The sequence below is a fragment of the Filicampus tigris genome, chromosome 22, assembly GCF_054856515.1.
Source record: "Filicampus tigris isolate MCC_2025a chromosome 22, RoL_Ftig_1.0, whole genome shotgun sequence".
NCBI classification, from domain to species: domain Eukaryota; kingdom Metazoa; phylum Chordata; class Actinopteri; order Syngnathiformes; family Syngnathidae; genus Filicampus; species Filicampus tigris.
Window position 1 is genome coordinate 9,348,471 of NC_141238.1, and position 17,704 is coordinate 9,366,174.

A 17,704-nucleotide genomic window follows, 5' to 3' on the forward strand; every position below is an offset into this window, starting at 1 on the left:
AGAACAGGTTGGTTTTGTAGACAGTAGTCGTGCGCATTATCCATGAGAGCATTCTTAGAAGAGGACTTCGGTTCCATATTGCTGATGTAGCCAACAGTGTTGTTAGCTTAGCCCGTTTCAGCACCTCGAGGCAACGCACCACAAAAATAAAAAAAAACTGCGCTGAAGACAAGTCACCGTTTGTGCAGTCCAGCACTCAAAAAAACACTCAATACTTTTCAACATAAAACAAACAATCTGTATCATTGTTCCACTAAGTTTATGTGAAACTCGGTACGCAGCTCCCAACAACACAACCGCTCACATCGCCATCTTGGCTCACCTCCCCCCAAATCACATCCGCTCTTTGCTGATTGGTTCAATTCGCTGTCTGCTTGGTCAGGTTTGCCCCGCCAGTGAAATCCTGCGGTCAAGCCAGCCTCCACTCGAAAAGACCAAGTCAAACCAGCCGCCCCGAATTTCTTTCATACGAGAAATTACGGTAATATGTCGCCGACGAGTGTCGAAAACCACCTTCAAAATAAAATAATCCCACTAGATGTACATGAACATAACGCTTCGGGTTGGTAATAATTAATAATTAAATAGCCTCTCTCTTATAACGCAAACAGTCCACTTCTGAGAGAATGCGGGATGGTTACTGTAAAAACTTGTCCGTTTCAATGTGCAAATCAAGGATAATACTCTTGGTGAACAGAACACTTGTTTTTTGTAAACGACAAACTGAGAGCTGAGACCAATGACGCTGCGTACGCGCTTCACTAACAATAATCCCCCCGACATTTGCCGCCCAACCATTAGTGATTCACTTGACCGTCGAACACATAAAGAGTACGGTGGTAAGATAAAAAGTCTTTGACTAACAAAAAAAAATTATGTATGTAAACTAATAAATGAACATATAGAACACACACATCCCTAAAACAACATTTATCAAGAAAACAATTTAGAAGATACACGAACAATATAAAAGGAGGTTGGGTTACACCTAATAGCTTCAACAAAATTCCAAAGTCAACATAAACAGCCTATTTCATTGATAAAAAAAAGACTCCGTTTGATCATCTGTAATTGAATGCAGAATTATATGTACACTTTCCCACCTTCCTATCAAAAGTCAAAGTTTCTTCACAGTCCACGAAATCAATCAAGAAGTTACTTCATATGGAAATTACAACAACATTATACATAGCGCATACATTGCATAAAAACGGACCAACAGTGGTAATTGGTAAAAACAGTGGTAAAAAAAAACAAAACAGGATTTTAGTAGATACAGAGACGAAGATAAAATAAAAGATGTTACATTGAATTAGGGCTGCTCGATTAAGCGATTTTGAACCGTAACTGAATTTTCTGGATAAAACGATTTTAATACCGTTGAAATCGGCTCGCTTTTTTATTTTTGGTGTATCTAAGCCACCGTAGTTTCCTCTGCATTTCCGCTTCCTCCCACGAGCGCGCAGTGCGAAAACAACGACAAGATCCATGGCTACCGGCGACTCTGCTATCTGCTCAGGCAAGTGAGCGTTTGCTTAATAAATCGGGCAAATATAGATCTGTAGTGTAGTGTGTGCCCCGCATGTACAATACAACCCGCGAGCAAGTAACTCAACGTCTGAAAGGCGTCCCTTTTTTTCTCCTCGACAACGGACCTCTGGTCCAGCCGGACTATGCATCCGTACTTAGGCTTGACAGTGCATTGTATTATTGAGTGACAATTTTGCACTAATCATTGACTTATGTTTAAGTAAGACCAGGGAGAAAGGGGAAAGGTTAGTCACTAGCTGGTTGGCAAAACGACTTGCTGACAGACTGTTTGGTTTACAGAATTGACTGTCTACCTTCTCTCATGTTGATGATTTCGTTTCAGATGGTATATGCACTTTCTTCTTTCATTATTGGTTTAATTAAGAACAGATCTGAAATCTATTGTGTAAGTTAAATGCTGTTAATCCAAATGGATTGTTCTGTGTGCATTAAGTTAAATTGACTGGCATTTTGAGTTTAAAGAAAGAAAAATTAAGTTTAAAAAAAAGACATTCAAAAGTACTTCATTTTTCATTATTTGTATTTGACAAAGTAATAGTATTTTGTAATAGGAGAATATGATTTGAGAGAAAATTGGGGTTTTTTTGTTAGGCAAAATCGAACAGCCCTACATTGAATAAAACAATGCAGATTTTGTAAATAATGATCATGTTAAATGTTAAATGTCACCAGCACACTGGTGCCTCTTGACAGAAACCTTCTGAGAGAATCTTTGGCCACAAACTGTACAGGCAAAAGGTTTCTCACCAGTGTGGGTTCTGGTGTGACTTATTAAGCTTCCCTTCTGAGAGAATCTTTGGCCACAAACTGAACAGACAAAAGGTTTCTCACCAGTGTGGGTTCTTATGTGATAAGTTAAACTTCCCTTCTGAGAGAATCTTTGGCCACAAACTGAGCAGGCAAAAGGTTTCTCACCAGTGTGGGTTCTGATGTGACTTATTAAGCTTCCCTTCAGAGAGAATCTTTGGCCACAAACTGAACAGACAAAAGGTTTCTCACCAGTGTGGGTTCTGATGTGACTTATTAAGCTTCCCTTCACTGAGAATCTTTGGCCACAAAACGAGCATGCAAAAGGTTTCTCACCAGTGTGTGTTTTGGTGTGACCTATTAAGTGTCCCTTCCGAGAGAATCTTTGGCCACAAACTGAGCAGGCAAAAGGTTTCTCACCAGTGTGTGTTCTTGTGTGACGTACTAAGCCTCCCTTCTGAGACAGTGTTTTGCCACAAACTGAGCAGGAAAAAGCTTTGGAGTGTATTCTCATGTGTTCTAAACGTGTCTTGAAAGCACAAGTTTTCCCACACTTAGAACATTTCCAGCATTTGTTGTCATTGTTACATGTCATATCACCTTCACATTCTTCATCATCATCTTCATCATCACCATTTGATGACGACTCATCACTTTCTGATAGTGGAGGTCGGAGGCGGTCTCCTTGTGATCCTCCCCAGTGGTCCCCATCACCGTCTGTTGTCACGTTTTGACATGAGCTGCTGCTTGGAGGCTCCGCCCCTTTGCTCACCTCACTTTGACCTTCATCTTTACTCTTCAAAGATACATGAGTCGATGGCAACTTATCCTGGTCCTCCTCATCTTTGATGTAGGGGGGCTCTTCTCCTTCCTCTTTTAAGCAGGGGCGCGTTCGCTCATCCTCCTGTTTAACAAAAGGAGACTGCTGCTCCTCTTCCTCTTTAAAGAGGGGGATCTCTTCGTCCTCCTCTTCCTCTTTAATGTGAGGATAAACATATTCACTGATGTCTGCAAGACAAGAAGACAAACGCACATGATATTATTATAGTTCATATTGATAATGGTTTATCATGAGAGCTAGATAAGTTACGATTATGACATACTGTTTGGCATTTGCAAATTCACTTCCTGATGCATTTTTGTGGGAAGCCGATCCTTGGTTATTTGTGGAAAGACTTGCACACGGTCTGACCCCGTCGAAAGCAGAACTGGCCTCGTATATACATGAGCCCCTTTAAGATGATGACTGCATCTATGACGGTGTACAAACCTCACTCAAATTTAAGCACTGCAAAAGCAAAAGTTAATATGAAAGCTTCCAAGAATACGTCACCCATCCATCCGTTTTGAATCGTCAAGGCGCAAATGCCTTCTAAATAATAAATGAACATCAAAGCCTTATTTTGAAGCCCTTGCAGGCAGGGCTGCCCTCACCTACTAACCATCAAATATTTATTGATTTAAACGTCTGTTACGGCCTACATTGTGTTTTGGGCCGTTTAAGTTGTGTGTGTGGGTGCTCTCCCCTGCTCTGCCCTGATTGGTGGCCTTGGTCACCGGTACAGCCACCCAATCAGAGCAGGGGAGAGTAACTAATTTAGTCAATTACTGTACTTTCAGGTGTGGCGCCGAGCAATCAGTTTAAAAGAGACTGGGTTGCTGGTGGTCGGGGCTGGCTGCGAGCGACGTGGCCAGTCCTTGTATTGTGTTGGTGTTGGTCAGTCCTTGTTTGTTTTTTTTTTGTTTGCAATCGTCTTTTGTGTTAGTGCATGTTTTTCATTTAGCACTTCCAACTCTCATACCTATGTTAGACCCCTCCTCCTTGCCATCTCGATAAGGGGTCGTAACAGTCACTAGTAGAAAATGTGCACAGAGGTGTATCGAGCCATTCGTGTGACATTGACTGTAATGCAGTACAATATGGTCCAGCTGCAGCCACAAATGGGCGTTCCTGTTTTTGACAGAAACGCCCCATTCTGAGAACAGGAACGCCCCCTCACCTCAAAGGCGACGTCACTCTGGCAGGCTGACGCAGGAAGTTTCCAAAACGCCTAAGTTTTTTAGATACAGTTCACGTGTTGAGTTAGTAATAGAGTGAACGTTTTATCTTCACCATATGATGCCCAAAGCGTTTCAGAAAAGAAACTTTAAAAAATGTTTAGTGTGTATAATAAAAGGAGGCATGTTGTCATTTGGACCCAGGCTAAATAATGCACGCCCATGTCCTCCAAACATTTAATTTGGAACGTGGTTTACAGTCAACTAAGTGTGAATTGGATAACATTGCATTCCTGAGCAAGAGAATGTATTGAATGAATAGGACGTTGTGCAGTTATAATCCAATTACTGGACATTTTATGACAGCTCTACACAAGGCTATTTGATGCCAAGGTTTCACATTCTTGTTTTCAATGAAGACATACAGTACTTTCGCAAACAATTTACTTTTGAACATAGTGGGAACAATACAAAAACACACTATTGTGACACTATGTGAACAGGGCAATACAACTAGCCATTTAACATGAAAAAGGGATTACAAAATAAAAACAAACAGAACATTTTACCATTTCAGGCAGACATCTTCAATCACACAAGTGACGGTCAGCTGTAATGTCAAAAATAGACGATTACATAGATGGGGAAAAAAAATGTGCTTCCGTCTATGCTTAGTCCGACTATTTTTTAAGTTTCCAGTCTATCATTTATTACCTACAAAATGGGCGTGCATCATGGGCAGATAGGTAGACTGGTCCGTCACATGGCAGTATGCCCAGCTCTGGTTTGTAGTGTGGCCTCGAGAGGGGTCAGGTGGTTCATTATGGCTTGAGGTGTAAAAGGGTGTGCTGGGCCTTCTGCTGGGTGAGGGTAGATGGGGCCTCACTGCAAAAATCAGTTACCTAACCTAGACTTAGAATCGAATATCCAGCCGAAAAGTCTTTTGGATCTTGTTTTGAGAATAATATGCTATGCAAGAGCAGAATTTGTAAGATTCTAAATATTATTTTAAGATTATTTGACTTTTATTTCTTACTTGTTTTGTAGAGTCTAAAATTCTTTCATTTACATGCAAAATAAGCTAAATTACTGCCAGAGTCTCAGTTTGATGCTATAGCTTTTGTTTTCAGAGAACAATTAGCTGTAAAAACTTGTTTCAAGAACCTCCTACTAATTGGTTTTAACTTGTACCAATATCAACACACTTCACTAACAACACACATAACCCTTTTTGTTGTGATGTGCTCCAGGGTGGCATGATAAGTGGTTAGCATGTCTACCTCACAGTGCAGAGGTTGTGGGTTCAAATACAGCCCTGGCCTTCCTGCGTGGCGTTTGCATGTTTCTCTCTGTGCCTGGGGGGGTACTCTGCCCCCACCCCCCATTCCAAAAAGATGCATGGTATGTTTCAACTTTATTTGACCTAATATAGTGCTTTAAATTAGTGTTTCACCACGTATATTAAGGCATTTTTCTCTTTTCAAAAGACAAGATATTTTTTCTTATTTCAAGGAATCTTACTAAGTGTAGTTCTCTTACTGGACTGGCAGATAATTTCACTTGTTTTTAGTATGAATGCTCTCAAAACAAGGTCAAGGTGAACTTTATTATCCGCAAGGGGCAATTTCTTTTACAGCCAGCAGTCAACATAAAGAAACATCAATAATCGACTCACACAAACCATATGCAAAGTATACAGTGTTATGCCATACTATTAAAAATGGCAAGTACTTATTTCTTAAATTTAGACAGGATTTTTTGCAGTGTAGCTGAGCGTGAAACCAGCTGTGCTTTCCTTTATGCACAGCAGTGGTAGTGGCAGTGCTTTCTGCACCCATGTTTGCAAGCATACATCACAAATCCTGAAAGTAAAAAATAACATAAATAAATATAGGCGTTAACAAATGGTCTAAACACATACCCTTATTGACAAATGTTATGGGCCTCGTCTTCTTCATATCCTCATAACAAATGTTCTAAATCCACACCGCCACTTTTCCTTGGGACTGTAAATGTGTCGCCACTTTCGAATAATCACCTTCATAAGTAGGAAAATGGGGCAGTGGAGAAACTGGCATCCCTTTTCTGCACATCACGTGGCCTTTGGCTTGTGGCCGCTTGGCAAAATTGACAAATGAAGCAGCAGACAAGGAGAAAAGGAGAACATTAACCAATATGTACTCACAGGAATGCCCCAGCCGCAGCCGGACCCTTCTCCTTTAAAGGGCCGCTAATATGACCTTTGCAGTGACAAAAACAAACATCCTCTGGACTCCCTTATACTGTATCAAAACACTTTTTCAAGAAATTCCACCTTGTTGTAGAATTATAGGCTCCAATAGGAAGGTCACTGACACCCATGGATGAAACGAGCAGATTTTTGGTGGGCGCGGCCAAGGCGTAGCCTGGTCCTGCCTGCTCCACGTGCTTTTTACACACTCAGTCTATCACGTCCGCACTTAAAGAAATATTGACACATGCTTTTGTGCTCATCAGTAGGTGGTCACCAAATGCCACGTTTATGTTCAAAATGTTATTCGGTATAATTACAGTATTGTCTGTTTAATGACAGTTATCAAATCTAATTTCTAAATTAAAAAAAATTTTTTTTGGTGTGTTCAGCTGTGCTCCAGTCACACTTCAGTCACCACAAGTATCCTGGACAAGGATATATCAATATCCTGTAGTAGTGCAACTCATGTAGTATGTGTAAGTATAGTGTTATTACTTGTATGTGCCGTATTTTCCAGACTATAAGTCGTATGTGTGAAATTATTAACATTATATTGTTTCCTTTCCTTTTCAAGGTCAGCAAACAATACACCAAACAACCACAGGAGGGCGTTCTAAGGCTGCATATAAACCTGCATTGCATATTGACTTTACAACGGGCAAAAGAACCTGTAGTGTGTATCATTTCACATGTTATTGTAACCCACATAAAGATAAATCTTAAAAGCTATTAAAATGCATGAATATTTTAAATGGTTAAACTCTAACATTTTGACAAATAATTAAAATAAAGACAATTTGACTGTCTAACAATACATCTATACAAAATAGTGTACTGTTGATTTAAGACACTGGCCGGGGTCTTGCATCAGCCACACTACTGAGCTGAGAGCGGGGAAGAGAACAAAGAGATAATTACGACCAAATACATAAATACTTTTGGAGACTTGGAAACATCCTACATGGTCGGGGATAAATAAAAGACTGATTTAATCAATCTACAACCGTCTTGGTGAGTTTAAAGTTATCTTACAGTAAGTTTCTTGTATGCTACATGTGTGAATCGTAGCTCGGTGGAAATGATGTGTACGATGAGCACAATTAATTTCCACCAAAAATGTGACTTATACTCCAGTGCGACTTGTTTTCTCCTTTATTATGCATTTTATGGCTGGCGCCACTTGTACTCTGGAGCGACGTATAGTCAGGAAAATACGATATGCTAGCATCTGGTGATTGCCTCTGGCCAACTACGTCATCACATCGAAGTTAGCTTGTGTTGCCGAGGTGACAGAAATGGCTTAACACAGTGAACAAACAGTACGTGCATTTCAGTACGATCCTGAATCCGACCCAGATGATGAGTCACCAGAAGAAGGAGTGACCCGACGGCTACAGCAGGATTTGTCGGAATGGTACAACATTAGCAAGTCATAGTGCTAATCTGTGTAGCTGGCTAGCTGTTTATTGCAAGTGATGTAATCACTGTAAATTGTACCTGAACCAAGTGCATCCAGTTGTAATACAAAACTAAATGCTCCATGGAAGCTGGCAGTGCTCCGTTTATTACATGCAAGTGATGTAACCACTGTAAATTGTACCTGAATCAATTGCATCCACTTCTAATACAGAGTTAGTTAGTTAGTTACTGTATTTTCACGACCAAAAGGCATTAAAAGGACAGTGTGAGACAAGTCTCTGCCTGTGGTCGCTCAGCATTTTCATTGTAATGCATTGCAGCCAGATATAGCCTGAAGCATTCGGAAAATGTGTGAATAATAGTAATAATGAATACAATTGGAATCATAAGTGTCAAATTATAATACAATTTTTTTTTACCTGCATAGCATTCCAATGAAGGGAAAGACAACATTTTGGGGGGCAAAACGAAGGATGACGGAATGAAAAGATTCCAAAGATGAAGTTTGTAGGTGAGGGCTTAGTTTTACAACATCCTTCAGCATTAGTTTTTTTTTTTGTTTTGTTTTTTTAAAGCAATCTTGCCAACTTCTCAAAAGCTGGTGATTCTGTGAACGACATGGAAACATCATTTTAGAAAATAATATCTTTTATAGTACAATTTGATCTCAGGTGGAATTCACTGTAGCTGTGTAGTTGTCTGCATTGGTAATATACCTGCTTGGAGCCATTTGTTTTTGTCCGTTGTCTAGCGGATTTCATGCTCACAAATTGGGTAAAGAGGATCCTCGTGTGGAAGTTTCGCACGTGGTTCAGAATTGCATTCCACTTTGCAATTCTCTCCGGAACAGATGTACAGGAAGCTGCAGTCCAGTAGATGTGGTTGTTGATGCTCTTCATCCACTTTTTCTTGAGTTTTTCGCAGCCCTTCGTCTTGCTGATCACATCCAGTTTCTTTGCAATTCCTACAGTGAGAGAAACATACAATCCATTTAGTAAAATAACAAGCCATTTTTGCACTACCATGTAGGGTGGAGTTTGGGTAATGATATCGGTGGCATAGGTCTGGACCATTTGGAAAAAATATGATTTGAGTTACAACTATCCACATGGCAGATGACATGTCTGTTCGCAAGGAATTAGGTGGTGTTTGATGTGGGATAGTTGTTGAAACGGTTCATGTTGCACATGTGAAAGTGGGCTGAGTGGGTGTTTTTTATTGATGTCTTATTGGAATTATAAAGTGCTGTCAAGGATGATACACACACCCTTAACCTGTGAGGAGGGGAAACCTGAGGTGTTATCAAAAGACAGAAAATATAAATACCTTTTGCCATGTGCCAGACATCATAGTAGTGTGTTGTATTTCGCTCCCTGAGAAACCTTTGCACTTGTGGATGACGATCTGTGACAATGCAGTCAATGGTGATGCCACACGACTCCATCAGTGCCAGGCTACTCTTAAGGCCCTCTTTCTCCTTATGGTAGCTATCACCATCCTCATCACTCTGGCAACATAGAAAAAACAAATTGAGAAAACACAAAATGGACTTTGATTTTCAATGGTCAATCCACTCGACAAGGTTAACACATTTCAAAATCTCACCTGGACCAGTTGCAAGTCCACAACTGTTTGTCTTAAGATCCATCATGGAATAACTCCCATACTTTGCTGAGTGACCCGTTAAAATAGTTTGTTCAAATATTGAAATCAGTGTGCACTTTTTAACGTCGGTCTCCAGTCTTCATATATTTGCAGTATTCCAGTAACATAATACCTGGGGAGTCAGCCCTCATGTCACCGCCAAGCATAACTTTGCCTTCTTCTCACAGCCGCTGCAGAATCTCATCCTGCTGGACTTTCCAGTGATGAACAACTGCCGATTCAATAAAAGATCTGGAATGCCGGCAAAATGTTTCATACTTAATAACCTGGAGGTTCATTGCTTTGAAGACCTGTTGGTGTGGAAGAGAAAGAAATTAAATGCTTTAAATTTAAATAAATTTAAATTGATGTAAAAATAATCCACTCACATTTTTATTACGTCCACCTAAGAGGTTATATTGCTGGTTGTGTTTGTTTGTGGACAATAAAACTAGAAAATCAGTCAAGGATATGATATGGGGAAATTGTTTTGCTAAGAAGAGGTCTGCGCTCTATGAGTGCTTTAAAAGTATATGTATATTTTGAAAAAAAAATTACCTTTTCAAGTTGAATGAAGGAAGCACCATTCAGGTACACAGCTGCAGACAAGTGTATGTTCCCAGCCGGCGTGCTCCCCAGGACAGGTTGGCTATTCCACTGTCTGCAAAATGTGCAATGTGGGCAGGACTGCTTCACCGATAGATATGTTCCAAGCCGCTGGGTCCTCACATCACATTTCTTAGTGCAGACCGGACATTTATTGAAAAGCTGCATGATGCAATCCTCATTAAATATATACTTATAGACCTGGGGGGCTGGGGTTGAGAATGCCTCTCTATATCAAAACACAGAAGACAAAAAAAAATCATTTTTTGTAGAGCAGATGTAACATTTCCTCTACATATTAATTTTACCACTGCCCTTTAAGGCAGCTAAGCTAACATTTTTTGCACCACAAAAGCAATGCTAACAACCATACAATAATGTTATAATAACCTAAGTCTCGCCGGAGCCGCTCCGTCATGTTTGTATGTCAACACAATCCTACCATCACTCGTTCTCAAATAATATTGGACTTACGATTGAAGTGTATAGTCAAACGAAGATGTCACCGATTGGGCTGGATCATAAGTGGAATCATGCATCTTTGAAGGGTCCGCTAAAGAACTGCCCTCCAATGGGCCCTCTTCAAGCTCTTCCTCAAATTCCAGACGTGGCCTTTTTGCAGGCCTTTTCACTGGTGTTGAGGACAACCACAAAGAGTCTGTGTTGGCTGTTCCAACACCAAAATCCTTACACTGAACAGTTGTCTGGACCCCTGCAACGGTAATTGATGAACAAATGCACATAAGGATAGCAAAAAAAAAAAAACAAAAAAAAACAAAAAAAAAAACATAAAATTATTTTTTTTTAAATGGAAACTGAGGCACTCAAAAGTTATTTTGAATTAAAAGGCCTTTATGCGTTTCAGCCTCGGTAGGCCTTCGTCAGGGCAAGCTTGAGTGACGAAGGTCTACCATGGCTGAAACGCGTAGGCATCTCCAAACGGCCATGTTAAAATAAAAGCGTTTTAATTCAAAATAACTTTGAGTGCCTCAGTTTCCAGTTTTTTTTTTTAAGTCCCACATTGATCCCCCGACTGAAGAGCGTCAGTATATACATATACAATATATACATTGCTGGGAGGAAAGTCAGGAATGAAACATTTTAGCATGCCAACTTAGTTTTTGAATACAGACAAAAACAATGTCGACAGCAGCACGAGGTTCGGAAATACATTAGCAAATACGCATCCCACGTCAAGGTTTGGAAAGAGACATTGATAAAGCTAAATTACAAATAACATTCGTTTATAACTGTAAAGAGTTTCACAACATGTGATATATACACTCACACGCGTCGAGATCGATGTTATCGTAACCGGGCTGTTAGTCGCAAAGCTAACGTAGCCGCGAAGCTAACGTATGTGATTACTACAGTACTTTTAGCTTACACAAATTAAAGCTGCGATGAATGATGACACGCCAGTGTCGAAGAGCAGCACGAGATTCGGAAATACATTCACAAATAAGCATCTCACTTCAAGAATTGGAAAGAGACATTGATAAAGCCAAATTACAAATAGCATTCGTTTATAACTGTAAAGAGTTTCACAACACTTAATATACTCACACGTTCCGAGATAGCATCAATGTTGGTCTGTTAGCCGCGAAGCTAATGAATCAAACAAGTCCACAATACATCACATCTGAAGGAAATTGCTCCGAAAATAGACTTACTTGGACAGGGTTACCTGCAGTTTCAGAGAGAGTTGGTATTAATCCCAGGCAAAGCCAAAGATGTCCAGCAAATCCACGTTTGTATTGTCTCAAATTGCTGAAACAGTTATCAGCAAAATGTTTGCCACAAACTAACATGTGTTGGGAGGTCTTTGGGCACATTCGATTTATAAATAAACTACAAAGCTTTCTGTGGCTCGGATGGAGGGAGAGGAAAAAGGTTTTTGTTGTCCTTTGTGCACTCTGGCACAGAGCAGCTCCGACGGGCTTTTCTGGCTTCCATGGTGTCCTGTAAGCGACTCAATTGTATGCCGGCTGGGGGCGGAGTTCGCGCTGAGTGAGGGACGTACTACCAAAAAGGGGCGTGTTAGTGTGTGGTTAGTGACGTATATAACGGCAGGCTATGTTGTTCTCTGTTGTTCTCTGATTGGGTTTTTGAGTTTGGAATCAAATGGGCATTTATGATAGATGTTCATCACTTTCTTTACCTTTCATGAACTTTTATGGCTGGGCGCCAAGCTCCCCATCCTCGCAAATCAGCCATCGCAAATGAGGTATGACGATGTAAACAAGGAGGGTACCTGAAAGACTGGATTACTCTCAGTAGAAAAAAATGTATGGTTCTACCTTATTCCATTCTTCATGTAATCACCATTTGGTTTCACTCAAATCACTAATTTCGGACAAAATAGAGAAAACTATATTTTGTGAAATAGTTGCATTTTGTGTTTTGTGCACAACAATATTTTTTGGGTTTAGTGACATCTCAACAGTGCTGCCCTTCTATTAAACATGAACAAAAACAATGAAAATGTGTCTTTGATGGCAAAATAATTATAAATTAAAAAAAATAAACGACATGTCATGATTGAACTTGACAAACTTCCTTATGGTGTGCAATGACAGAGTTAATTAACAAGCAACACGGTGTATTCAGGGTACTTTGACAATGTGGGGACTGCGACATTTGGCAAATTGTTTCTCTTTTATTATATATTCTTTTTAGGATCAAGAGAAGCCAAAATCGAAATCACTATTAAATTTCCAAGAGTTGCCCAGCCCTACCTTCTGTTTTTATCCGTTGACTTGGAGTCGTCGCCACACTGCTTTTCTCACGTTGACCTTCATCTTCACTGTTCAAAAAGACACCAGCCGATGGTAGCTTGATGTCCGCCTCTTCCTCTTTAACATCGAGGTGCTCTTTTTCCTCATTGCTGTGAGGATGCTCTTCATGCTCCTCTTTTTTTATTGGAAAAGAGCCACGTCTCACGTGAATGGTCTCTGGCGCCGGCCGCTCCAGATGAAGATCTTCATTGACGTCTGCGAGACACGTGAAATCACACATGGTTTGGTAAAGGCAATTTTCATGTTGTGACTTTAATGTTCTGTATCAAGGCTCAAATTAAGCGGATTAGCATTGCAATTTGCGAGTCAAAATTCACATTTTGCGCCTCAGTCGAACACAAGCAAAAGAAACTAGAGGTGCAACGATGAATCGAGAACTAATCGATTCTCAAATTGGGCTGAACGATGATGAAAAATAATCTAATTGTGTTTTTTCCCCCCTGAAAATTGCGAAATTTCAAGGTCCTTTTCTAATGCATTTTTCAACAATTAATCTTCATAAAATATCTATTATGCAATATAGAATACGCAACTTGTTTCCTTTTTTTTTTTATTTTAATGGTCGGGCATCCCCATCGTGCTGCAATGAAAGGCAGGTTTGCAATTGTATTGAGTATAATTGGTGAAATGCGCCGTAACTTTCGGACTCTGTTGCCAACACGAATTAGCCCTTACACATCTTTACCCACAGTGCTTCTGTTTACATCACATATGACATGGATTACCACTACTGCGCATGTGCGTTGCAGACAGGAAAACAGCCAGCGGGAGAAGCGTAAGAAGAGGCAGCTTTGAGAGAAAAACAATGCGCCAAATAAATAAATATAGAAATAAACGCCGCGTCGACTATTAAAATTGTCGACGATTTTGATCGTCGATGTCCTCATGATTAGTTGACTAATTTTGGCAGCCCTAGTGGAGACGAGACTCAGATTTGGAAGAATGGTCAACAATATAGACTGCGGTTATTAGCCTAGCGTTATTGTTTGAAATGCGATACTGTGCCGTACTGTAAATAACACATTATGAGATAAGAGTGTGGGCAGGCTGATTGCGAGCTGGTGGGTGTCATGATTGTTTATAAAAGGAGCTTCCCTGAGAAGTCATTCAAGAAAAGATTGGGCAAGGTTAACCTTTTTGTGAACAACTGCGTGAGAGAATAGTCAAACAATTTAAGGACAATATTCTTCAATGTACAATTGCAAGGAATTTAGGGGTTTCATCGTCTATGGTCCATAATATCATCAACAATTTCAGTGAATTTGGAGATATCAGTGCATGTCAGCGGCAAGGCCGAAAACCCAACATTAAATGCCAGTGACCTTTGATCCCGCAGATGGCACTGCATCAAAAACAGACATCAATGTGTAAAGAATATCACCACATGGGCTCAGGAACACTTCAGAAAACCAATGATAGTAAATACAGTTTGGCGCTTCAGATGTAGATGCAACTTAAAACGCTACTGTGCAAAGCAAAAGCCATTTATCAACAAGACCCAGAAACGCCACCGGCTTCTCTGCGCCTGAGCTCATCTGAGATGGACTGATGCAAAGTGGAAAAGTGTTCTGACAAGTCCACATTTCAAATTGTTTTTTGCAAATTGTGGAAATCGTGTTCTCTTGTCCAAAGAGGAAAAGAATCTGTACTATTATGGATGCAAAGGCCAGCATCTGTGATGGTCTGTAGCTGTGTTGGTGCCAATGGCATGTGCAACTTATACATCTGTGAAGGCACCAATAATGCTGAGAAAAGAAAAAAAGCAACGCTGAAAGGTACATAAGGTACATACAGGTTTTGGAGAAACATATGCTGCCATCCAAGCAACATCTTTTTCATGGACGCCCTTGCTTATGTCAGCAAGACAATGCCAAACCACATTCTGCACGTGTTACAACAGAGTGACTTCATAGTAACAATGCGGGTACCACATAGGCTACTGTAGCTATACCATTCACATTGAACTCTCATTAAAAGGACAGTACATGTAACATTATTACAAGATTTGATCGTTTTTTTTTCCAAATGGTGAAGGCTGAAGCAGAATTCTACAGATGCCCCCCCACACTTACATTACATGCAGTACAGTAGGGCTGTCCAAACTTTTCCATTGAAGTGTATATTACACAAAAACAAAAATACGAACATGCAGTGGAAATAAGAAATATCTCATCATAAGTATTTATTTTTGTATTTGTAGACTAGATAGTTTCACAACATTAGTGTAACTCAGCTTAGTGTATAGTTTTTGGGTTTCATTTTAAAATGCAAGAAACATTTACAGTAATAAATATCAAGGCCACAGTATTGCCTTCAATTTAATTTTACCATCACTTATAAACATGTTAGGAATGCTGGTCCAAGCTGCAAAGTTTAATAAAAGTTGAATGTAAGCCAATGATTGTTATATAAGATCAGCTGCTTGCTGATGTGATATGTTGCGATTTACATATGATCCGATTAGTTGACTAATCACGACTATTGTTGGTGATTAGTCAACTAACCAAATAGGCATTTGTGGCAGCCCAAGTGTCAAGCAGACTCAGCATTTTGACAGACTGTCATTTTTGGGTAAATATCGTCAGGTTGCTATGGCCAGTCTGTTCCTGATGGTTTGTGTGCTTAATTCAAACACTATCCGAGGAAATGCTTCAGAAGGGGGAAATTAAAATAGTATAAATGCTTTTAAGGCTCAGAATATCAAAGAATAATTGAGTTAAAAATATAATTCATGATGTTTCCATACTGCAATACTTGTCATCGTGAACATTTTTGTTATTTTATTATTGTTAAATGTTGGTAGCCCTATGTTAATGTTGGGCCAAAAAGGTGTGGGCCAAAATTCCTGCTGAGAGGTGCAGAAGTCTCATGTAAAGTTACAAAAATCATTTGATTGCAACTATTACTAGTGTTGTTCCGATACCGATGCTGGTATCGGGCGGTATCGCAATACCACTTTAAAATACTGGTATCGGTATCAGTATCTGCGAGTACTTAAAAATAACATGCCAATGCTTTTTCCCAATGCTGTACTAGTAAAAAACATTGAATGAAGCGCCTTGTATCTTGTATCATGTTTGTTTGGACAAGCGCAAGTGTCAAGCGTATAGTTTCTTTTTTTCACCGATGCTCAACAGCAGCAGCGCTTTTGACGTCTAAATAAAGACAGCTCGGGCGCCCGCGCACAAACTAATTATGGACGTAATCACGCACTAGAACAACTCTTTGGACATGATGGCTCGCGATCTAGAGCAGCGGGGTGCCGTATCTGCAGCTCTGAGGAGCCCAGAACTACGACGAGTTGCAGATATCTTGACACAGACGCAGTGACATTCCTCTTGTTGAAGATCGACTGAGAAACAAGTTGAACTCTACAATACAATACAATTTTATTTATATAGCGCATTTTAAACAGTTAGAGCTGTAACAAAGCACTTTAAAAACAATACAATAAATTAAAAAAACAATAAGAGGCACTGATACATCCATTAATAAATATATCAATAAATATGAACAAATATATAAAATATAAATAAAAACATAAATAAATAAAGCCAAAAAATTTACATAAAACACTATATACAATCGAGTTGCTGCCCCACGAGCACAGTTGGATTTCGTCAAAGTATTCAATAAGAGGCATCGGAACAACACTAACTATTACCTAAAAAGATTGCGTCACTGTATTGACCTTTCTATTTATGATTAGAGAGTTATTTATGTGATCAGTGTGGATTTTCTTTCATTAACAGAGGGAGCAAACATCTTTGTAAGACAGAATACGAATTCTGTAAAAAAAAAACAACAACAAAAAAAAAAACTTTAGTATTTCCTAAACAAGTGAGAGTAAGAAAATGACCCAACCTGCTCTGTGAAGAATAATTCTTGGCTGCATCCTGCCAACAGCGTCCAACAATCGCAGCACTTTACGGTCACAAGTGATCTCTGTTGATCACAAACGGTCTCGTTGTTAGCGGCTAGTAAGCTAAGCTACGCTGAACTAGGCCGAGAAGCTCCAACGTGCACCAAGACGACTTTAACTGGACGAGATGATTTAACGGAAGATGTTTTAGAGTAAAACAAAGTAGTGATGGATGTCCTGCGCTGAGACTTGAGTGCATTTGATTCAAATTCAGGAAAATGCGGTGCCGAGTGTGGTCAGGTAAAAAAATCTTTCTTCTTTCCGTTTTATGGCAGTCTACCACCCATCATTGGGGTATTACCGCCACCTACTGGGTTGGAATTTGTACGAGAGAGCTTGGCAGTTACAGACTAAATAATAATAATAACAATAATCAATTAAATATACACACACACATACATATATACATATACATATATATATATATATATATATATATATATATATATATATATATATATATATATATATATATATATATATATATACACGCACGCACAAAAAAATTGAACTTAGATTCTCCTTATCAATCCTGTCCTACGCAGATATTCAACTATACACCCCCACCCGTTCTTGTTTGCTATGTTAAGAACACATTCTAAACTAAATTCTGTGTTTGTTCTCTCTATTGCCCGTTTTACTGTTTCCCTTTCCTCTCTGTAATTAGTGCACTCCATCATCACGTGACGTACCATCTCATGCGCCCTACAGTGCTCACACTTCCCATCCTCGTGTTTTCCTATTCTAAAAAGTGTTCCATTTAGCCTATTATGTCCAATTCTCAGT

At 39.6% G+C, this 17,704-nt stretch overlaps 1 protein-coding gene across 8 annotated transcripts; it reads right to left on the bottom strand.

Moving 5' to 3' along the window:
- Positions 1 to 915: 915 nt before the first annotated feature.
- On the bottom strand, positions 916 to 17,214 carry LOC147126919 (uncharacterized). 8 transcript variants are annotated; one of them, XM_086022142.1, is made up of 6 exons: positions 16,861 to 17,214; positions 12,937 to 13,191; positions 10,673 to 10,910; positions 10,151 to 10,427; positions 9,726 to 9,903; positions 9,437 to 9,455 (listed from the first exon to the last, which is right to left on the bottom strand). In XM_086022142.1, the coding sequence occupies exons 1-5, from the start codon at positions 16,889 to 16,891 to the stop codon at positions 9,775 to 9,777; spliced, it is 930 nt and encodes a 309-aa protein (XP_085878268.1). In that variant the 5' UTR covers positions 16,892 to 17,214; the 3' UTR covers positions 9,437 to 9,455; positions 9,726 to 9,774. The 8 variants fall into 8 exon arrangements, 7 of the variants coding, with proteins under 7 accessions (XP_085878264.1, XP_085878265.1, XP_085878266.1 ...); XR_015084678.1 differs by lacking the exon at positions 9,437 to 9,455 and adding an exon at positions 11,872 to 11,885 and having other exon boundaries at positions 9,560 to 9,903; XM_086022143.1 differs by lacking the exon at positions 9,437 to 9,455 and adding an exon at positions 9,602 to 9,619.
- Positions 17,215 to 17,704: the final 490 nt, after the last annotated feature.

Coding starts and splice junctions, on each gene's coding strand:
- LOC147126919 (XM_086022138.1), bottom strand. CDS start 16,891: ATGCAGCCAAGAATTATTCTTCACAGAGCAG. Junction 13,192..16,860: donor AATTATTCTTCACAGAGCAG/GTTGGGTCATTT, acceptor CGTGTCTCGCAG/ACGTCAATGAAGATCTTCAT. Junction 3,307..12,936: donor TCAACGGATAAAAACAGAAG/GTAGGGCTGGGC, acceptor CTTGTCTTGCAG/ACATCAGTGAATATGTTTAT.